Source organism: Manis pentadactyla, chromosome 9, assembly GCF_030020395.1.
Source record: "Manis pentadactyla isolate mManPen7 chromosome 9, mManPen7.hap1, whole genome shotgun sequence".
Lineage (NCBI taxonomy): Eukaryota > Metazoa > Chordata > Mammalia > Pholidota > Manidae > Manis > Manis pentadactyla.
In genome coordinates, this window is record NC_080027.1 from 122,754,767 (window position 1) to 122,777,308 (window position 22,542).

General features: G+C 59.6%; 1 protein-coding gene and 1 long non-coding RNA gene across 2 annotated transcripts in view; one reads left to right on the top strand and one right to left on the bottom strand.

The window, feature by feature from the left end:
* The window catches only part of CNTN2 (contactin 2), a 29,649-nt gene that overhangs the window by 5,766 nt on the left and 1,341 nt on the right, over positions 1–22,542 (bottom strand). The window contains exons 2-19 of the mRNA XM_036909705.2: positions 15,622–15,769; positions 11,416–11,560; positions 11,110–11,285; positions 10,911–11,006; positions 10,326–10,535; positions 9,986–10,085; positions 9,028–9,203; positions 8,513–8,649; positions 7,905–8,034; positions 6,384–6,534; positions 6,141–6,268; positions 5,633–5,808; positions 5,036–5,156; positions 4,373–4,531; positions 3,753–3,902; positions 1,872–1,942; positions 1,336–1,570; positions 873–985 (exon numbers count right to left, since the gene is read on the bottom strand). Of these exons, the coding sequence (XP_036765600.2) occupies positions 873–985; positions 1,336–1,570; positions 1,872–1,942; positions 3,753–3,902; positions 4,373–4,531; positions 5,036–5,156; positions 5,633–5,808; positions 6,141–6,268; positions 6,384–6,534; positions 7,905–8,034; positions 8,513–8,649; positions 9,028–9,203; positions 9,986–10,085; positions 10,326–10,535; positions 10,911–11,006; positions 11,110–11,285; positions 11,416–11,560; positions 15,622–15,691 (2,544 nt within the window). The 5' untranslated portion in view covers positions 15,692–15,769. The remainder of the gene's footprint in view (positions 1–872; positions 986–1,335; positions 1,571–1,871; positions 1,943–3,752; positions 3,903–4,372; positions 4,532–5,035; positions 5,157–5,632; positions 5,809–6,140; positions 6,269–6,383; positions 6,535–7,904; positions 8,035–8,512; positions 8,650–9,027; positions 9,204–9,985; positions 10,086–10,325; positions 10,536–10,910; positions 11,007–11,109; positions 11,286–11,415; positions 11,561–15,621; positions 15,770–22,542) is intronic.
* LOC118924687 (uncharacterized) lies at positions 5,166–6,596 on the top strand. Its single transcript, XR_005029711.2, has 3 exons — positions 5,166–5,424; positions 6,154–6,288; positions 6,425–6,596. It is a non-coding gene; the product is annotated as an uncharacterized LOC118924687 (long non-coding RNA).

Sequence of the window (22,542 nt, forward strand, 5' to 3'; positions counted from 1 at the left end):
TACCCAGGCTGAGTGCGGGAGCGTGTGAACGGGTGGGGAGGACGGCGGCACGCTCAGCCTAGCCGCGGCCTGCTGGGGCCCAACCCCGTGTCACTGACTCAGACGCCCCTGGGGACTCTGCTAAGGGTATGAAATGCATATCTGTGCTTGGGAGGTTGTCCACCAACCTCTGGCAAGCCTACCATGGCTGTCCCATAAATACAAACCCATTTTAATAGTCATTATAATATGAAGACTTGCGAAATATTCTTCCAAATCAAGGGCAGAGTTTGGAGTCATCTCCTCAGTGGGGCCTGCCCGACCTACTGGGCTGAACCCCAGAGCTAACTCCGCAGGCAAGGACCTACAGCAGCATGAGTGGCCCGCCGGTGCCCCTCTTCCAGGCAATGGCATTCCCTGCTTTCCTTCTTTCCTCTCCACATGCTCCCTCTCCCTCTCCCTCTGTTGCACACGCACCTCTGTGTTTGGTCCTCCGTGGGCCACGGCTCAGGACAGAAACTGCCAGGCCTATAGTTCTCCAGGGACGGGACAGTCAACTGGTACATAGAGGGGCCATGTGTCCCCTGCAGCCCCGAGGATGCCAGGCTCTGGCATGAAGGGACAGGCCACACCTCTTCCAGAACCTGCTCTTCCTCCCCTGGCCCGGCATGGCTTCCAGTGCTGGCTCTAGCCATGCACTTATGTCCAGGCCTCCAACAGGGAGGGCAGCCGCTATGGGGGCTGGGCAAAGTTGTACCCCCAGTGCCGCATAGACTGCATGCTGTTTGCGGTTGGTGAATGAGAGATTCCAGGAGGGTGACCAGAGAGCTGTGAGTGCCCCGGCCATGAAGCCCCTGCGCCCCTTCCCCGCCCAGCCCCAGGTCGGTGCTCACCTCGTACCCCAGGAGGATACCATTCGTGTCCTGCTGCACAGGTTCCCAGGTCACGTTCATCTCTGAGGATGAGATCCCCTTGGCCCAGACCTTGGTAGGGGCCACCCTGGGCTCTGGGGACCAATACAAAATGGGTTTGGATTCCCAGAGCCTCCCCGTATCCCACCAACCAGGACTCCCCTTGCTTAGGTTTTTAGAGTCTAGGCCCAGGATGAAGGCCATGCAGGGGTTCCCAGAGCACCCCCCAGGCCCCCTTCTTTTCCCTGAGCGCCTCCCTTCTCCCTCCCCCAGGCCTGAGGGGAGGACAGGGTAGCAAGGACCAGAAATGAGACCAATGCTCGGGGCCCAGGGGTCCTCCTGACCCTCGGCTGCGGAATGAGCAGGGGTGCAAGCAGCACTTTCCCCTTCTATACCCCGTGGATGAGCGGCGGGGTGGGACGCGCAGGGGCCCGGGGTGGCCCACCTTCCTCAGCTGAATACACCAGTGCAGTGAGGCTCTCAGGCCCGTCCCCACGGCGGTTGTAGCTGCGAATCTTGACCTCGAAGGGCGTGTAGGGCCGGACACTGTCGTTGCTGTAGACGAAGTGCTGCGCGTCGGCGCCGGGCACCCGGGCGGTGTGCCAGCTAGTGCCGCCCTGCCTGCGGAAGGACAGCAGGTAGCCGAAGCCGTCTCCGTTCTGGTACTCCCGTGACATGGGCTGGGGGGCAAGAGTGGGGCGTGGGCGAGGGGCCGCGGGTGCGTTTCCCTGCCCGTCCTCGGCCCCACCCACCCGCCACCGAGAGGGGCAGACCCAAGACTCGGTGCCCGCAGCAGGTGCCGGGGGAGGGGAGGATGTTGTCTGCCCCCAAGTTGGGACTGCGCAGTGGCCCTGTCTGGGTCCTCCCTGCCTGCTGCTCAAGTGCCGAGGGAAGTCAGGACTGGGGGGGCTGGGGAGGAGGGGCAGGGCTTGGCCTCCCCAGAGAACCGGAGGCATGTTTCTGTCTGTCCCTGCAGCTTACCGTCCAGCTGACGATGAGCTCACCAGGGGCCCCACCACCTCCACCGAGTCCTGAGGGTGCCACTGTGGGAGCTGTCAGGGCCAGGGGACACAGACGTGGCTTGTTAATGGGCAGTGAGGGGACAAAAACCCCATGCTGATGCCTGCAAAGTATCCTGGGACAGGGACACCTGTTCAGATGGGCCCCGGTTTTGCCCTCCAGCATCCCTCTGGATGTGGGCTCCGGAGTCAGGCAGACTGGAGATCAAATCCCACCTCTGCCACTTACTAGCTGTGTTGCCCTGGGCAAGTCAGTTAACCTCTCTGAGGCTCAGATTCCCTTCTCCACAGGATGAGGTTAATACTGTTTCTCTCAAAGGGCTGTAAGAAGAATAAAATTACAAGGCGGTATCTGGCATATATACATATTAGATACTCCATAAATGATTGTCCTCTTTCCTCCTGTCATTTAAACTAACAGAGACCAATTCCAGTTTGCTTTAAATTAAAGGGAATAATCCAGTTTTTGCAGTTAATGCAAAAATATTTCTTTTGGGTTGCAGAGTGTTTTATTATATTTTCTTTTTGTGGCAGATTTAATTCTCATTGTCTCTAGTATTCAACAAGACTGATATTAAAACAAGAATGTTTTTAATCAGATCATAAAGCTTGGCAGGGGGTAACTTGGCTGAGGGTCAAAATAGTTCTACAGAGAATCCAACAACTGGAGACTCATCACTTGGGTCTGAGGACGATAGATTGGGCCCTTGTAATTTGCAAGGGGCATTTGAACACACTGCCTGTTTGATCCTATGAGGTGGGTGTTACTATTACCTTCTCAGAGTGTAAAGACAGGCCCAGAGTGGTTAGGTGACGTGCTAAGGTCACATAGCTAATAAATAGCGCCATTCCAATTTGAATTCAGTTGTTCTGCCTGCAAAGCCCGTCGTCTTTCCTGAGCATTGTGCTTTGTGCTTATCAGCTCCTGGGGCCCTACAGTGAGGATCACTCCCCTCCTTCATTGATCTCTCTAAGAAGTTCAGTCAAAAGAAGTGCTCTTTCTCGAATTCCTAACTCGGGAGAAGTACAGATTAAATGCTGAATGATTCCAGGAAAAGCCTGGGCATAGAAAAAGCCTGGGCATACAGGAAACCATGTTTAAGGGTACAGGAAGGCAGACCCTGTGACACACCCAGTGGGGCAGGCCTGGGTGGCCAGGGGATGGGAGGTAGGGTCCTGTTTCCAGTCGCTGGTCTGGGGTCCCAGGGCTCTCATTCAGGGCCTTCCTCCGTGAAAGGCTCAGAGGGTGGGCACTGCCCGCTCTCTGCTGGGTTCCCTCCCCTCCCTTCCTCACTCATGCTCTGACTCCTACCTGCCTTTCCTGGCCTGGGGGTTTGGGCAGATTGTCCGTTCCCCTGTTCCCAATAAAAAAGCTGAAGAAGGATCTAGAGACCCTGGCTGCTCCGCTAGCCTCCTGCCACACACGCACACACCCCTGCCTAACTAACTGATCAGGAAGCTCATGTGCTTCCAGGGAGGGCATCGCCCCACGGGGCTGGCTTCAAGTCCAGACTCTGCCAATGTGACTCTGCCCTTCTCCAAAATTTGGTTTTGAGATAACTGTAGATTCATATGCAGTGGTAAGGTCGGCCCAGGCTTTAAGTAAGGGGTTGGTTGGGGGTGGTGGGGAGGTGGGGAGTGTTCATCCCACTGCGACAGGCTGTGTGGGGCAGCAGCTCCCGCCAGACCGGCATGCCTCCCTCAGCTCTTCTGCAGGAGACTGAAACCCGGCACGCGAGCAGGGCCAGAACGCCGCCTAACTGCTGCTTGCACGGGGCTCCCTGAAGGAGGGCTGCGTTTGTGCCCTGACGTTCCTGCTCTTTGGGACACCCAGGACTCTGACCTGCTTCCTTGGTCCGGATTTTACTGGAGGGCCCGCTGGGCTCCCCAGTGCCCAGGATGTTGCTGGCTAAGACCCGGAATTCGTAGTCCATCCAGGGTGTGAGGCCCAGCACCTGGGCCGTCTCCGCGTTGCCCTCGATGTTAGTGGGATCTGCAAGGCACCAGGGAGTCAGTGTTGGGGTCCCCGTTCATCAGTCTGGATGGAAAGGGCAGCCCTGGGCCTGATCACCCGTGTGTCCAGCCCTCGTGGTGGCACCTGCCATGTACTGAGTCCTAAATGCCACTTTCAGAATGGCCAGGGAACTAGTAGATTTCCCTGCCCTGGAGCCTCTGGTGATGCTGCTTGCGGCCTGCGCCCCCAGGAAAGTGTTCATAGCCCCAGCGATGGTCTTTCTATTGCTTCCAGGGCACAGACTGGGCCCCTCCTCCTCCAGTCCCTCCCAGCCCTGCTGGCCACGTGACCATGTCCCCCCTGTGGCCTGGGAGCTCCCTGCAGGTAGAGGGCCTAAGGGAGTCCCTCTGAGGCTCCAGGCTCATCCCAGCCCTCCGGACCCCCAGCCACCCACCTTCAGCGTACAGCCAGGCCTATCAGTCCTGGCCCAGGAGGGGTCTCACACTTACTGGTCCGAACCTGCTTCCACGGCCCTGCAGGTGGGATGCGGGCTTGCAGGGTGTACTTGGCAATGGGGCTGTGGTTGTCGAAGCCACGGCTCCAGCTCAACTGGACAGTGGTGTTGCCAATATTCCTCACCACCACGCCTCCCGGGGGGCCTGGAGGACCTGCACCAAGAGATCAGAGCACAGCGGGGTTAGAACTGAGCAGCTTCAAGTTGGAGCCAACCTCCTCCAGGCCTGCTTGGGCTGGCGCAGTGCCAAGAGGGAGCAGCAGAGGGCGCAGAGAACAGACCCTGGTGGGAGGCAAGGACTGGGGGCGGGAGTGGAGGACGGGGGAGGCTCCTGCTGGGGGACATGGGTCCAAGGCTGTTGAGGCTCACAGTGGCCCTTGCAGAGATGTGTACAGATTTCCCAGCACTAGCCTTGGAAAACTCCTGGCCCAGCGAAGTTCTCCAGTCTTGGGATGTGTTTGGAATGGATTTTTTAAACTGTCTTTGCAGGACATTCATTTAGGGCCCTTGAAGAACCATAGGATGAGTTCAGCTCAGGACTCCTCTGCCAGAAGCCCTTCCCCACAGCTTTCAGGGAGACGAGGGGAGTTAGGGAACGAAGGTCAGACTAGCCCAGCTGGCCTCCGAGGGGTGGGGTTGGGGTGGGAAACCCCATCACCTCGGACCAGGACTGTGGCCTCCTTGGATGCACTGTCTACCACCGTCTGGGCCATGCACGTGTACTTCCCGCCATGGTGCAGCTGGGCGCTCAGTATGGTTAGATCCCCAACCGTCTCCTTCTGCACACGGGGGACAGGAAGCAGGGTGGTCAAAGGAAGCGGCCCTGGCTAGTGCCATGGGCCATGAGACACCAGGCCGGACCTCTCTGCATCTCAGTGCTCCTCTTTGTTCCGTGGGTGGTGACAGCTCCGTCCCACTTAGTACCACTGAGGACTTCATCACGGAAGACCGTCAGTGATGGTCCCGGTGAATGATGTCATGGGCACTGGGGGCAGGGCAGTAAGACTAGCAGCAGGGAGTGAGTCTTGCTGCGTGTCTGGATTCCAGGTTTGTCCATAACCCTCTTCTTGATGCATGGACTTCAGGTAGAATTCAGGGGACTGCCCACCAGGGGAGGGTAGTTATCAATCCAGGGTTGAGCTTCCCAGGCACGGCGCTGCTGAGGGAACGGGGTAAGGCTTTGGGGGCGGAGGGGAACATCTTGGGTCCATCCAGGAGGTGGGGGAGCCATGGGTTCTCCGGCCTCAGCCCTTACCACGTTGGCCCTCCGATAGTGACCCCCGGGCTTGTCGAGGTCGATGGGGTAGCCATCCAGGGTCCAGATGAAGGTGAGGTCCATGGTGGGGTCGTGGGAGGCGTGGCACTGCAGCGTCAGGCTGTCTCCCAAGTTGATGTCGGCACTCGAGGGGGCTAGAGTGATCTTGGTTGCATCTGCCAAGAGAAACAAGGCCCTGGGCGGGTGGGGGAGGAGACAGGCCCAGACAGGGGCAGCAGGGCAGGGGAGAGAGTTTGTCCTAAGCCCCAGGAAAGAAGAGGTGGTGGGGCCAGCAGGACCCTGACCTCCTGGCAGCCCCGAGAATGTGTGGGAGGGACGCAGGAGCAGATTCTGGATGGTGAATAGGGGGTGGTCCCAAGCGAAACCAAATGCTGGGGCAGCCTCAAAGCCAAGCTAGGAGGAAGGTGCAACACACGAGCAGGATGGCGAGGGAGCTGGCACCCTGTGTGGCTGGGCCAACCAGCCTCAGCCAGAGCACATCCCTCACCTCGCACAGACAGGATGCCCGTGCTGTTGGCTTTTCCCATGAAGTTCTCAGCAAAGCAGGTGTATTTGCCTTCATCTGACCGACTGATGTTCCTTATGATCAAGGTGCCATCTGGAGTTACAGTCACTCTGCAGCACAGAGAGAGCAGGTCTGGCCAACCCACACTGTCCTCACGGGGAGGGGCTCACCTCCAGGGCGGACGAGGACGCGCGGGAATCGCTCAGGGTGCGGTGGGGATCGTACCTGCTGCTGTTGACCAAAATCTCGGTGCCTTTGCTCCAAAGCACAACGGCCTTGGGAGCTGCCCGGGGCTGACACGGGATCATGATCTCTCCCCCACGAGCCGCGGGGATCAGACGCCTTACGGGGTTCAGCCTGAAGTCAGGGGCCAGCGCTGGAAGGAAAGGAGAACACCCCAGGAGTCATAACAGTACCCGTTGCCCTTGATTAAGACGTCACCTGGCCACATGCTAAGCACTTTACATGCCCTCAGCAGCCAGCCCATGAGCGGCACCTGGCCACGCCGCCCCAAAACATCCAGAATCCAGCCCCTTCTCATTGCCCCCACTGCTACCACGCTGGTCCAAGCCACCAAAACTCCTGCCGGACCATTGGAAAGCCCCCTGATTGGTCTCATTTTTGTACTTTGTTTCCACAATCTCTTCACCACTCAGCAGCCAGGAATATCTTCTTACAAACAATTAGGCAATCAGAATGAAGTCCAGCCCTCACGAGGGCACATAAATAAGGCCCCACCTCTCCTACCATGCCTGGCTCCACTCTCCCTCACTTGGGATACTCCAGTCACCTGTGCCATTTTTTGCCCTTTGAGGATGCCAAGTTTTTTCCCACCTCAGGACCTTTGCACTTGCCAGATGTTTTGCTTGGGAGTCCCCCAGACCTTCACATGGCTGGTTCCCTCTCAACATTCAGGTCACTTGCTGCCCAGCACATCTAACTGGCTCACCTGCATCCTGCCACTCTAATGGACTTCCTTTACACTGCATCATTAATGGTTATCTGAGATTATTTTATTTAATTATTTGATTTCGTGATTCTCTCTCTCTCTCTCTCCACTGGATTATAAGATACTTGTAGGCAGCACACCTTATCCTTTGTGTTCGCTTCTTAGGGGATGTTGAATAAAGATTGGGTGAATGAATGAATCTTAGTCAAGCCTTGCTACAACTTGATGAGTTAGGTTTTTTATCTGTGTTACAGATGAGGAAACTGAGACTGCACGTGCTCAAGTCACGAGCTGAGAACACCAGCGCCAGCTGAGAGTTCCTGGGCATTTACAGGGTTGCGTACTGGGCAGGTCCTTTATGCTTCACCTCTGTCTCATTTACTGCTCATGACAGCTGTCTGAGGGCAGGACTACTATTGCCCATATTTTATAAATCATGAAATGGAGACACAGAGATTAAGTAAGTTGCAAAGGTCACATAGCTCAGGGGGCTGGTTTAAACTATAAATCTAATTGACTTGGTTTCCAGTGACTCTGCCGCCTGTTTTTTCACCACAGCAAGCATTCACTTTATCCACGCCCCAAAGGAACAAGCCAGAGACCCTGTCCTCTGGGCGCTCGTGGTCCAGTGTCTCAGTCGCTTTCTAAGGCCCTGAGTTCTACTCAGAAGCTGTCAGGAAAACCAAGGGGAGCTACCAGTCTGGTATGTGTATTTAGAAATGCTGCAGTGTTTGTGTGTTTACAAAAACCCCCACCCATGTGTCCTTGGGGACATCCTCGGCCTCCCAGGGCCTTACCTTGCACGGCCAGCTCAGCACTGGCGTAGATGGTGCCATGCTTGTTCTCCGCAACGCACTGGTACATGCCCGAGTCGTCCAGGCTCAGCTTGGAGAAACGCAGGTCCCCGGCCAGCACCTCTACCCGGGGCTGTGCAGAAAAGCCCGGCCCAGGACGGGCGGGGGGATCAGGACTGCCAGAGCCCACGGTGGAGGGGTCGCGGAGGGTGGGGCGCAGTGGAGATTCTAGGCTGCCCCTCCCTTGGGGACGGGCTCACATGCCCAGTGCCATGTCAGGGGTGCCTGGAACCCCAGGACTCAGATGCCCCAAGCCTCCCTGCGTATCAGCACACTGAAGCCAGAGGGGCGAGATGACCCCCTGGGGACCACACAGTGTTTCTGTGGTGAGTTGTGCCTGGACCCAGGTCCCTAAACCCTCCAGTCAGCGCTCTATCCAGGTGACTTGCCTGAGGCCATGTGACACTGGGATGGAAAGAAGCACCTAGAACCACCCTGTGGCACCCTCATTGTCCTCAAGGGGCTGCCTGTGGTGCAGGGGGAATGTCTGGAAGGGGGGGGACCAGGTAAGCAGAGGACGGTTGTGTTTGGGAGGAAGCTCCAGGGCCTACCTGGGAGGCCAGAGGCTCCCCGTTCCGCAGCCAGCGCACTGTGGGCCGGGGCTTGCCTGCGGCTGCACAGCCCCAGCGCAGACTGGAGCCAATGTCAGCCTCTCTGTCTGAGATGACCTTGAGCCACTCGGGCTGAGCTGTGGGGAGCAAGGGAGAGAAAGGCTGGGAAGGAGCTGGGAGCCGCCTCCAGCCCCAGGGCGCTGCCGTTCCCGTGTCGGACGGCAGAGGGCGCGATCGGCACTGCTGGATGAGGTTGGGGTGCAGTTGCGGCGAGAAGCAGGCTCCAGAAAGTTGGCAGTTTGTGGCTGTACCAGTGGCTGTTCTGTGTCTTGAATCTTTGTAAAGCCTTCCGTGTGCTTTCTGTAGCCCTGCCTGAAGCCCTGCGCTGGCCACTACTGCTGCCAGCCGGGGGCAAGAAACCTTAACGGGGCTGCCCAGTGCCCTCCCTGAATTTTGAGTCGGCTTCCTCGGGGACAAGAGTGAAGACTGGGGAGAGGGTGTCCCGGGCTCTGTACCCTGCACGATGATGCGGCCCTGGACGCTGTCGCGGCCCTTGGAGTTCTCGGCCTCACACTCATAGGTTCCCTCATCCTCGAAGCTGACGCTGGGGATCTGCAGGGTAGGCTCGGCTGTGGCCCACTGAGGGGACAAAGAACCATCCACTTTGCGCCACTTGATCTGGGGGACAGGGCTGGCAGGGAAGACAAAGCCAGAGGGGCTGGGCTAAGCTGGGCAGGCTCCCCTGTGCCCGCAGCTCCTCCGCCCAGACTCTGAGGCCCTCCTGGGATGCTGGGCAGGTGGGGATGTGGAGAGGGAGGGGAGGGGGTGTCCCAGGCCTGGAAGGAGCAGAGGAAGAGAGACACAGGGAAAGGAGGGCTTCTTCCAAGTAGGGTCAGAGCAGACAGGGAAGTGGGGCTCCCTCCTGCCCCTCCCCTGGAACGATTGTGGCGCTCACTAGTGGCATCGGTCTGCCTGTCCTGTATCTTGAAGCGGCTTGCCCTCCCTGTCTCCACCCCGTACTGACCTCTGACCCTCTTCTGGGCCTGCCCTCTTCAGCAGTGGCCTGCGGCCTGGGTCTTTACGGGTCCCTTGCCTTGACTTTCCGAAGGGGCTTTAGTTATTAGTAATCTGTGTACCTAAATGGACTGAGGTAGCAATGAGTCCTAAAGGGTTAATGTGTTACTCTTATATGTGCTTGAAATAAGGCTTTTCTGGAAGCCCAACACTCTTTTGCAAAGCAGGGAGCATCCTGGGTAACTGTAGGAGATATTTGAGGGCAGAGGCGCCAACATGGGAATTACATTCTTTCATTCATTCTGCAAGCATGCATTGACAGAGGGCTCTGCTAGACCCTCTGAGGGCCATCAGGGTGACCGACTCTGCCTCTGCCTATCCTCTCCTCGAGGCCACCCTTGCCCTTGAGGGGCCGAGAGGCTGTGTCCTGGCCTGCTCCCTCCCTCCTCTACCACTCACTTCCCAAAGGCAAAGCACTCCAGGGTGACCTGCTGCCCCACCAGCGCGTAGGTCTCTGCCGGGAACCGGGCCTTGATGCTGGGTGCAAAGAGCCTGGGATCTGGGGAGAGAGGGATTTTGCAGATCAGGTACAAGGATCCAGGTCAAGCACTGGTGTGTTTGGAATCTCAGCACAGCTCAGCGTGGCCCTTCCTCGGCCCCCTTTCCCTTTGGAGGCCTGGGGGAAGGGTCTGAAGCCTTACAGCACACTGATTTTTACAGCCTCCAAGGGCACAACCTCTTTCCCCAGTGCTCACTGGCCCTTGGCTCTCTCCTCCCCACCGTGCCCGCTGACCCTGACCTTCGGCAGCCAGGTTGAGCTGAGCAAACTTGCTGAAGACACTCTTGGTGGAGAAGTCCATGTGGCTGGTGGCCAGGCAGGAGTAGTTGCCCAGGTCTGAGGCATTGGTGCGGGCAATGTACAGGTTTCCTGTGGTCTGGGACACGAAGTGACGCCCGTCCGTGGGGATGAAGTTGGGGAACTCGTTGAGGAGCCAGCGGTAGGACAAGCCTAGGACATGGGAAGTTTGAGGAAACCCTGCGGTGCTGAGCTAATGGGGCAGCTCTAGGGGGTCCACCACATGGTGGGGATGTGCAGACCCTGTGCTGAGAGCCCCCAGGCCTTGAGCCGGGCCTGAGAGGAGACCTTCAGGGGAGTGGGACTTCATTCCTGCCCTCGAGGTGTGCTGTCTGCTGGGGACACAGCCCCTGTCCTCGGGGACCTCTCCGTCTGAAGGGATGGGCAGGGCCTGGGGCTAGAGCCGGGGACACAGGGACCAGAGCTTCCAAGGGTCGCTCACCACCTGCACTCCATCCCTCCTCTGCTGAGTGGTCAGAAGCCCCTCTTGTGCCCTTTGTCTAAGCATGGGTCAGGGGCCCGGCTCACCTGGGTAGTGGGCAGGTGGGTCACAGGGTAACATCACCCCCCAGCCCTCGTGCGTTTTCACCGGGTCTCGCTCCTCCTTGGAGAATTCCTGCAGAACTGGAGGAGGAGGCGGGCACTCGGGCACCAGCCTCCACAGGAGGGAGTCACCCGCCCTTTCTGGACATCTTCTCCCACCCTGCCCCCATCCCCAGGGCCTCACAGCCAAAGCGGAGGACGGCCTCCCTGCTGACAACGGTGCCCGCTGGGTTGGAGACCAGGCACTGGTAGACGCCGGCGTCCTGCGCCTTGGTGGGGTTCATGATCACCAGGTTGCCCCCCACCAGCTGGTGGCGGGAACCTGGCTCCAGCTTCATCTCCGTGCCGTTCATCTTCCACCTGCAGCGGGAGTGGAGGAGGTGGGCCCTCCTGAGGCCTGCCCGGCTGGGCCCAGCTTGGCAACAGGGCTGATGTGAGGAAAACTGTGTGGCTGCCCAGGGCTTCCCAGCACCCACCGTGGGGGTCTCACCTGTAGGTGGCAGGAGGGCTGGCTCTGGCACGGCATGCCAGCGTCACCTTCTCCTCTGTGGACCCCTCTGGGAATAGCAGACCAAGGGGCTGGTCTTCAAAGACAGGCCCAAAGGTGGCCAGGGATCCCCGGGCTGAGCTCCGAGCTGCAGATGGGGGGCACCACCAGAGACCTCAGGGCCTGGCAGCCAGCTGGAGCCTGGCTTCTAGGGCAGTGCTCTCCAGTGGAACTTTCTGGATGGTAGAAAGTTTCCACTTCCAGCACTGACCAGTATGGTAGCCACTAGCTGCTGGACACTGAGCCCCCGAAGTGGGGCTAGTGCAGATGAAGAACCAAAGTTTTAATTTTTGCAATTTTAATTAATTAAAGTTTGAGTTTCAATAGGTCGGGCAGGCCCCGTCTGATCACGTCGGTTCAGTCAACCACCCATCCGACATTCAGGTATTGAGCACCTGCTGTGTACCCAGCACTGGGCCAGGGACTGTGTTGTACTGTGTTGTGGAGACACAGCCCCTCTTCCTCAAGGAGGAGCTTGCAGTCTAGGGAGGGAGGCAGGAAACTGAAGGAACAAGGTGGGAGGAGCCAAGGAGCAGCTCGGGTTCAGGGTGCAGGGGGCCCTCGGGTGGAGGAGCTGACCCTTCTCTGGGGCTGGCAGGGGAGCCGCAGGGAAAGCTGCTCAGCGGGGTGTGAGATGCGTGTGAAAGGGGCATGGGAAGGCGCTGGCTGGAAAGGTGGGGAGAGCACGCGTCCCCGGAGCTTGGAGCTCCTTCTGGGCCCACGGAAAGGGCTGTGGCTCTGGACCTCTAATTAGCAGCTACAGAAAGAGCCCTTCTTAGCCTCAACGCCTTCACCTGTGAAATGGAAGGACTGAACTCACCTGGCAGGGTCCACAGCAGCCGTCAGCCTGGCACAGGCTGTGCGTTCAGCAGATGTCTGCTGGACCCGAGCGCAAGGTGGGGTGGGATTAGGGGAAGAAAGAAGGCTTTATGGTGGATGGATGGCGTGCAGGTTGTTTTGAAGACATTTTCACACAATTCCAGTAAAACAATTCAAGAAAGAGAGGCCCTGAAAGGGAATGACCTGCCCGCAGTCACAGGGCAAGTCTGTGGTGCGCACAGGTTTAGACCTCGGTCTCCTGAATTTGCTCAGTAAATGGGTAGCACACGGGTGAACGGTTTCCATGCCTGGCCCCTCCCGGGGCAGGTGCCTCTCTCTGCACCGCTGTCCACCCGCACCAGGGCAGGGGGCCGAGGCGTGGAGGGCAGTGTTTCAGCTGCCATTCCACAGGGGTGGGGAGGGACTGTACTGGCTGACCTCCGTGGCAGGGTACACTTGGCCTTTGTGGTGTCAGGCAAGAGCCAGGCCACCCCTAATTGGCTCCTACCCCTCAGTGCAGCTGAATTCAGGCCCTCCTCGGTGGGTCCTGGGTGGTGGTATCCCCATTAACCAATTAGCCTTCTCTCCCAGCACGCCCAGCTGCTGCCCTATCCCAGGGGTAGGAGTGGGCCCCTATGCCACAGCTGAGGCCCGGCCTGGACCCCGGGGAATGGGGGCAGCTGTTACACAGCTTTCAGAGCGGGGAAGGAGGCAGGGCTCCCTGAAATGGTCCCCCATCTTCCTCCCCACCACCCATCACAGTCCCTCATTGCTGCCTCAGGCCTCGGAGAAGGGGGAAGCCATACATCATCTTGGCTGGAAAGCCCCGCTTAATCCTAAATTAATGATGGTGGGGGTGGGGGGTAGGGACCCCCGCCCCAGCTGGGACTGCCAGGAGGCGAAGGGAAGAAGGCAAGTGTGGTGGAGGCAGCCAGGCTGCTGGGGATGACCTTGTACAATAGCAGCTTCCAGTAACTGCGTCTGGGCGGGGGGCGGCAGGTGGTCGAGTGGACCTGGGGTGCCCTAGTGCTTTGGGAGCTGATTTTCTTCCTGAAAATGCTCTCTCCTCTGCATTCGGCCATATGCACACCCACCTCAACGTCCACGTATGCCTGCTTCCCCACCTCTGCCCTGCACACACTTCCTCACACTCACTCACATTACACATCCATAGCACATACCTCTCTAAGCCAGTACACAGTTTTACACACGCGTCCGTTCCCACGCACATGCAGCTATGGATGTCCACGTGTACTTACTTATACATATCTGTGCGTTCATGATACCGAGAGTGGGTGCTGTTACTGCGTGCTTCCTCTTGCAAGGACACCGTGCTCTGAATTTCCTTCCCATAAGCGCCTCACAAGATAAGTATTGCCATTTGCTTGTTTGACTAACATGGAAAAAGACTGCGGCAGGTTGGATAACTCGCCCCCATTTACACAGAAAGGAGCGGATCTAGGCTCTGGACCCTGGCCGGTGTCCTTAACCATGATTCTTGACCTCAGCTTCCCATCGGAACCATCAGAAGCCCTGGAGGTATTGAATCACAATCCCTAGAAGTGAGGCCCAGACTCCACATTGTAAAATGCCCTGGGGGCATTCTGCAGGCAGCTGAGCTTGAGGGCCACGGCGCCGTGCTGCGTACCGTCACCCCCAAAATGTGGCCCCCGTCCCTGCAACAACTCGCACACCTCCACCTTCTCAAACATCCTCACACCCACCCCACTCACCACACACACACACACACACACATACACACACGCACAGTCTCAGGCAAAGCCACCCCCTCCTGTTGTCCTTGTTCCGCCTCCTCTCTGATTCTGTCCTGATTCCCTGTTCTGGCAAGTCTGCTCCCCTGACACAGACATTGGGCACCTTGCAGAGGGAGGGGTCAGAGGGATGGGAGTGTGAAGGGAATCCTTACCCTGGGGTGCCAGGAGTCCGAAGATGTGCCACCAGCGAGCACGGGGAGCAGAGGGCTCTGGACGGCCACCAGGTGCCACCTCCCCTGACCTTCCCGCACCCCTGGCTCTGTGGACCCTGCCTGGGTGGCATGCCCAGCACTGAACTGGCCCTGAGGGGGAGCAATGTGGGCCAGCCTGGCTCTGCTCTGCTCTCTCTGGGGGCCTGTCTCTAGCTCCACGCAGCCTGGAATCCCCGCCGCCAGCAGCTCCCCGCACCCGGTGGGCCTGGCGCAGCGAGCTAGGCCTGGAGGTGGGGGGCTGGGAGGCTCCCCCCACCTGCCTCTGGGCCAGCCCGATTTCCCAGCGGCCTCCCTGACTTGGGTACAGGATGGGAGGCAGTCAGAACATAGTGAGACCATCTGAAAGTATGCCAGTGGAGTCCTTCCCTGGTGAGACACAAGCCTAAATGTGCCGGCTGCAGCCCGGCCTGCTGGGGCTGTGGGGTGGGGCGGTGGCACCTGAGGTGCCCAAGCCCTGGGACGGCGGAGGCCGCCCTCTCCTCCTGCGGAGATCCCAGGGAGAAAAGCCCAGGACCTGGGCTGGGGTCCCCCAGCACGTCCCCCAGGGCAGCAGGCTGGAGGCCTCTCTCCAGCTCTCGGTCAGGCTGGGTCTCCGGTGCCGCCTCCCGGCACACTCCAGGGTCCCGCTAGCCGGGCCCCTCGCCTGCCCTGCCACCTGCCCTGCCCTCTCCTCAGCATCTCCTCTGCCAGGCTTCCTCTTCCCCCTTCCCACCCGCCACCCGGGCGGTGGTGAGGCTCTGCGGGGGTCCCTGCTGCCGGTTCCCCAGCCCCGGCTCTGCGTTCCCTCTCCCAGGTCCTGCTCCGCACTCAGCCTGTTTGCTAGGCTGCGGCGTGGCCCGAGGAGCCCTCCCCGAGGGGTGTGGTGCTGACCCCCGTCTCCTCTCGGGGGGCTAGAGCAGTGCTGCCCACCAAGGCCGGCTGTCCACCAAGGCCGGCAGCCCCAGAGGTGGCTCGTGCCGCTGAGGAACTGGTTTCCAGATCCTTCTTAACCTCAGTTTTCCTAGTCCCGTGTGACTCCGGCTACCCTACTGGACAGCGCAGCTTAGAGGCTGGTAGCATGGCTCTTGCTCTGTGGCCCAGGGCAAACCACTCACCCTCTCGTCTAGACTCCTCTGTCTTTCATCTACAATATGGCAAAGCCTCATTCCCTGTCCTCCTAACTTCAAAGGGAAGGTGAGACCCACAAATGGAAAAATTGTAGCGAGGACACGGCCTCAGAAACGCAAAGTGCTACGCCAGTGCGGAGTCACGATCCGTCGCCGTCGCTGAAATAATAGTGATGCTCTCATGAAACCACTGCCGCCAGGATGTGGGGCCCGGGGGCGTGGGGCCCAGCGGCTTACCTGGAGAGGAGGCGAGGGCCACAGCGAGCAGCAGCAGCACGTGTGACCTCCGCCTGGCGGGCGGCCCCATGGCGGGCTTCCCAGGCCGACGGGGTGCGGAGGAGAGGAGGCTCAGCCCAGTAGCAGGAGGAAGGGGGAGGCTGAGGACCTGCGGAGACAGGGCAGGGGCAAGGGTGGGCGCTGCGGGGGAGGGAGGTTCTCAGCCGAGGAGCCCCCCTCCCGGTTCCAGGCAGCCTGGGTCCCTGGGGCTGTACAGCCTGGGGCGAGGCCAGAATCGCTCCAGCATCACCCTCCCCTGGGCCCCCGGCTCGGCCATTACCAAGGAGCTCTTCCGAGGGCTGAGTGCCTCCTCGGGCCCCCTGGGAGAATGGCTCTGCCTGGCGCCCTCCCCACTTCCCCTGCAGCCAGCAGGGTGCTGCTCAGGGAGTGAGTGACTAACTGGAGGCAAGAACCCTCCTGCCCACTCAGTAAGGGCCCTCGGTGGAAGGCCCGGGTGCGCAGGGCTTGGGGAACAACGGGAAACATCTTCCTCTACCAACTGGGATCCATTCTCCCCCGTCCCTCCCCAACAGCTGCCTGGGTCGGGGGAATGCGCCCCTCTGGGAGGCCGTTCTCCCAGGGCCAGCCTTGTTTTTCCAGCAGGGAGGAGGAGTTTCCGGGTTCATCCACACCCTCTCACCGGGCCCCAGGTAGGGCACCTCTGTAGCGCGGTGCAGCCATAGCCTTGGCCCCATTAGCAGTGCTCCCCTACCAGACGGGCTAATGGGCCAGACAGGCCCCTGGGCTGCAAGCTCCTAGAGGAGACTCCCTGGGACAGAGGCGAGCAGAGGCGTGGAGCTCCGGGGAGCCTGTGCCCTGGGGGGTCACGGCACGGAGAGCAGGTCAGAGCCCCCTGCATCAGTCTGAGAGAGGGGGCTTCATCCTGAGAGCTGAGGGCAGGGCCAGCCTGCCCACCTGCTCCCCCACTCTGGGCAGACTTTCTGAGTTCTGGGGGGAGTGTGGAATCTCAGGGCTGAGGCTGAGTCACTGGGTCCCCAGGGCTCCCCATCAGAGGTGCCACAGGGAGCCAGCCAGCCCGACTAGGGGTTCTGCTCCTCCACCCGCCCTCCTGCTCCACACCTCAACAGCTGGTCACCCCACAACCTTTTTCTGCCTCCTCTGCAGCGGCAGCTGGCACCGGAAGGCCCTGTGGGAGGCAGGGGCAGGAGTGGCCCCAGGGCCTGTTGGGGCGGGAGGGGCTTAGCGGGGTGTTGGGTGGGGGTGGGGGTAGTGGTATTTAAACAGATGGTGCCACCCCCCCACAGCTGCCTGCCTCTCCCTGTCCTTGCCCCTTTCGCTTTCACATGTAAACCCCAAAATCTGGCGCTTCTGGCCTCCCCGACTCCCTCAACAGCCCATCACTGTGCCTTTGCTCATGTGACCCCCTGGGTCCCCTGCAGCACCCCTCCCAGGCAAGGCCCTCCAGGCCCTGGGCACCCTGCCCTCCAGGCGCATCTGCCACTGCAGAAGGTCGTGAGCTGCCCCCTCAGAGACCCCGACTCCTCCCTCTCGGGACCACCCGTGCCTGGCAAAGGGTCCAGCGAGGAATAGGTGTTTCTTGTCTGTCTCATTTAGGTGACCGAGCACAGCGGTGATGATGCGCCTCTGGGAGCTGGGACGCACACCATGGTGCACATGGATGCATGCGCTCATGGGGGCTCAACTCACACCTGATTGGCTGCCCCGTCCACAGGGTCCACCCGGGCAACCCCGGGCAAATTCGGACTCACACACCCACACTGCTCACCACTCACTCCCTCACTACACGCCACTCACACCCACACTGCACACCACTCACACCCACACTGCTCACCACTCACTCCCTCACTGCACACCACTCACTCCCTCACTGCACACCACTCACACCCACACCGCACACCACTCACACCCACACTGCTCACCACTCACTCCCTCACTGCTCACCACTCACTCTCCCACTCATGCACTCAGGCATGCTCTCTCTTTTACACATGCACACACATACACACTGTCTCTGACTCTCATGTACTTCCTTATGCGCTTTTACACATGCTGTCACACACACCTTCACACACACTCTCACACACTTGGGTCTCTAGCAGGATGTTTGGTCTTGGGGGAATGCAGAATTATGGCCCTGGATGCTACACAAACACAGGGAAGCCCCTCCCACAGGGAGCCGGGGGCGCTGTGGACCCACAGACGGGGGATGGCGGCTTGGACTTCATCTCCTAATGGCCTTATGAGCCTGGACAAGTTGCTCCCTAGAGGAAACTCAGGTTTCTCATCTGCCAAGCAGAGATCAAGATCATGTCCCACTTCACAGAGCTGTCCTGCATGTTCTGTGAGGTCATGGAGTGCCCTGTGGGGAAGACTTGAGGCTGTTTGGCTTTGACTTGGGGTCGCGGTGGGGTTGGAGGAAGTCTGGGGCTCTTTGCCTCACCCAGAGCAGCTCCCCTTCTATCTGCTGTGTCTACTGGACTTCCCCAGGAGGCTCCCTGTAAACAGAGGGTTCATAGCTCCAGAACATTTGAAAGTGCCCCTTGGGGCTAGGCTGCATCTCCTGGAGTTTGGCACAGAGGAGGTGCTCAGTCATCATTTGCTTCCTGTCCAGTCTGCCTGCCAGTCCTGGGAGCTTATGAGGGGCCGGGTGCCAGCTCAGGTGCAGCCTGGGCTCCAGGCACTAAGCCCGAGTGTGCCAGAGCAAAGCACATGGAGGCCCAGCAGCTGTGGTGGGCTGCCCACCAGCAGGTGATATCATGTCTGTGTGTGGTGTGAGTGTCCTTGTGTATATGTCTGGTCTTTGTGTGTATGCCTGTGTGTGTGTGTGTGTCCCTGCCTGCCGAAGGGTGTGAGGGTGCAGCCCATGCATTATTTCCCTGTGACCCACGAGGTGGCTGGCTCCCTGGCTCACTCACCAACATCCCGCTGTGGTCAAATGTGTTTCTCTCACCATGGTCATCACCATACATCATGGATAAGAAATCCCCCTACTCCTCTGAAACTTCAATTGAATCCAGACTTCATGCGCAGACGGGCACAGACTGTCACCGTCAGGGGCTGGCCCAGAGAGGCACCAGCACATGGGAATGGGCTGCCTGGGGGTTCAGGGGCACCAGGGGGAGTGGGTGGAATTGCTGGGCCCAGGAAACAAAGGGGCCGGGGGACAGCTGGGGAATGGAAGGCTGTGAGCTGGACTCCAGCACGCGGCAGGGTTTTCTGGGCGGAGGACTCCTGTGTGGAGCCAGCCAGACTGCCTAAATGCTGGCACCTGGGGCACCCAGTCCGTGGGCCTGGACCCGCCTCTCCTTCTCCCTGGATAAGGGGGATTTGAGGATTAAGGGAGCTGGCAACTTCCAGATGGGTGGTGCTGGGAAAAGGGGGAGTTTGGGGCCCAGTTGAGGGCAGAGACGGAGTGATTTATCCCAAGCTCACAAATACTCAGGAGCCCCTCAGATCCCACCCTCCTCTGTCCTGCAGCAAGAGCACCAGTTAGCAAGGCGGGCTCTCCTGCCCACTGGCCTGGCCCTTACTAGTTACTGTGACCCTGCATAACTCACTAGTATAACCTAGACCTTTCATTCCTTATTCAACCTCTCTAAGCCTCAGTCTCCCATCTGCAGAATGGGGACGAGGAGGGTTGACCCACCTCACGGGACTCTTGTGCGGTCTGCACCATTCCAGGCCCACAAGCAGTGCCTGGGAAGGATCAGAAGGCATCGCTGAGGGTCCTCCCTGAGCCTTGAGTGGGATCCCAGCACGCTGGGGGGCGCGGTGCCCGGCTGTGAGTCAGCCTCACCTGCACAGTCACGACGTTCCGCCACACCCTCATGTTCAGGACACTGACCAACACCCAGTGTCCCTGGCAGTTGTATTCTTCCTTTTAGGCCCTCCAGGGGCAGTGGGCACAGGAGGCTCCAACAGGCATGCCGCCCAGACGAGGGCACAAGAACACCCAGCGTCACCCCAGGCACCACGTGTTCAGAAGAGCACCTGGCTGGGACACACGCCTGGGTGCCCACCCCAGCAGGCAGTCTTTCTGGATCGCCTCCACATCCTGCCTGCAAGACGGGAGGGGACTCTGCCTACCGAGGGAATTGCCACCTGGGACAGGATCACTGTCCTCCAGGAAGGTCTGAGCCACCCCAGGGGTCTGTGGTGGCCTGGTGGGACCCTGGGCCAGGTGGGACCAGAGCTGGCAGGGGGAGGGGGCTGTGGGTGAAAGGCCTCGGTGAGGAAGTGCCCTGAGCTGGAAGAGGTCCTCAGGGCAGGTTTGGGTGGGTTACAGGCCTCCTCGGGCTCCACAGGGACAGGGACTGGGGGGGGGGGCAGGGAAGCCCTGCAGCTGGGTCTCTCCCAGCCCCCTCGGTGTGCTCCCTCCCTTCCCACCCCCCACCCCTCAGCTTCCTCTGCAGACTCTTTGTATTTGCAGCTGGTCCTGGGGCCCCAGCGCTGGCACTGCTGTGCCCTCTGGGGAGAGCCGTGACTCCCGGCCCAGGATCTGACAGAGCTTTCAGCACCCGGGGTGGGTGGGGGATGGCCCTGACCTGCAGCCCTCCTGGCCCCTCCGCTGGGGAGAGCCCCGGGAGAGGGGCGTGAACAGAAGGGGAGAGCCCTGGGTAAGGGACCACACGCAGACCCTCCGTGTTCCTGCTCGCCTGCCTGTGTGCTATGGGGCAGAATGAGGGGGGGCTTTGGAGGGAGGGCCCCTTTCAGAGATGCCAGGACTAAGAACAAACAATTTCAACTTGGTCTGAAGAACCAGATCAGGAAGAAGTTAGAGGACCGTTTCCTGCATGTCCCATCATCTGCAGGGAGGAGACTGCCCCCAACCCCGGGTCTGGCAGGCTGGCTCAGAGCCAAGCCTGGTGAGGGTGGGTTTGAACCTGCTCCTCCCCACAGGCTCCTTTCTGCTCTGGGGCCCAGAATAAACTGCACCTCTCAGGCTGTGCTGCAGGGCGGCTGCCTCCGGCCAGACACAGTGTGCGGAGCCTCTTGGTCCTTGAGGCTGGCGGACAGGGAGAGGATGTGGGACAGAGCCGGGGAAGACCCAGCGGTTTCGTCCGGATGGGTGCCCTGCGGAGCTGGGGGTGGGGTGGCTCACTAGAGGTGCGCTTGGACCTGCACAGGCCCTGGGACCGTGTGGTCAGTTTGGGGTGAGGACATACACCCCTTTGCTTTTGTTTGCAACTTCGAGTAAATAAGGAAACATGGGCTCATCTTGTAGCAGAAGAACGCATTAAAGTGGAGGAAGGACCTCTTTGCTCCAGGATGGTTGCAGAGCCGCGGAAACTCCCATGAATGTCCCAGGCGGGCCAGGCCCAGGCAGGGGGTGGGTTGGCCCAGGCAGGGGGTGGGTTGGTCTAGATTAGGATGTGAGAGGTGGCCAACGTGCAGGAGGAAATGAAAAGCATGTCTGCCTTCTGAGGGTAAGAGTCACCTCCACTCTTACTATTTGACCGGGGATAACCTGAAGCTGGAGGGAATTTGCAGTCGTCCAGCCCAACCTCTGCCTCCAGGCAAGTCTGTCCCTAACCTTGGACTAGAGCCCAGTCGTCCACACCCAATCAGGGTCACTGGAAAGGAGATCGCCCCACCTCCTCAGGGCTCATCTTCCTAGTGAGGAAGTGCTTCCTGCAATCTAACTTCAATCTCTCCTGCTTCACTGGCATGCTCTTTGCTGTGGTTCTTCTTTCTCTGGGTATCAACCATCTCTTGCTCAGCCCCCTGGTTCTGCCCTAGGAATCCCTCCCCAGATACAAATACCACCTACTCTCAGGCTTAAAGATTGTCTTTGAGATGCACTTTCCCACAAACATTTGGCTTGAGGAGTTTCTGGGGGTGGGCATGGCGGACATGCATCCTCGAAGCCTTAGAGCCGGGAGGATTGCCTTGGGGGCACCCTGTCTGTGCACCTGCTCCTGAGTAGGTTGGACCAGTCAGAGACAACATATCAGGCATCCTGTTGAACACTGTGCCTGAGAGGCCCATTCCACAGTGTCTCTATTTGAACCACTGCTGGCAGAGAAGGTGCTGGAATGGCGTTGCATAAGGAGTGAGATCTGGCAGGGTAAGTGGTATATAGGTGTAGGCTGAGGCTGAAGCTGGAGAGTGCATTAGACCAGGAAAGGGAGTGCCCGGGAAGAGCTTGGCCCCCGGGGAGTAGAGGAAGGGCGGGGTGAGACAGAGCCAGCCCGGACAAACAGCAGGGGACGCATCTCCTGGGCTCCTGGTGAGTGCCAGCAACAGTGGATTTTTGGTACCTTTGATGTCCCGGCCTCAGGGACCCTTTGCCTCTGTCTCACACCCTGGCTCCCCTTTGCTGGCTGAGGACCCCTGACAGATGCCATGGGAAATCAGGAAGAACTTTGCCCTTGAGGCAGAAGTCTGCTTGAGTGGTTCTGCAGCCTGGCTAGGAAGGGGCTAACTGGTGGGGCACCCCAGGGAGGGGCATAAATGCTTCTGTCCCTAAGGACAGAACTCCACCCTCCCTAAGCCAAGATTCAGGCACCACCTCCTGCTCCGGGCCAGGAGCCATGGTCACACTGGCCTCCCCCACAGGTGGCCCACCCTCTCCTGCCCTTGATCTCCAATGGCTGATGCGATCCCTGTGAGTGGGAGTGGGAGGCAGAGACTTGGGAGCTCAGGGGACTGAGGGGCTCTCTGGTTAGAGGCTAGGACTGGAGGCCAAGGCTGGTGCCGTGAAGGAGGTGGGGAGCCCAGGGAAGGGCTTCAGTCATTCCTCCTCCCACCTCCTCTGAGCGGAGGAGTGAGGATGCTGGCTGGGCTGGGAAGGGAGCTTGGGGGCCTCGGGGGGCCAGGCTGAAAGGAGAGGGAAGGGGGAAGCCGAGGGCAGCTGTCTTGGTGCCGGGAAACCCACCCTTCCTTTCTCCGGGGCTGGGG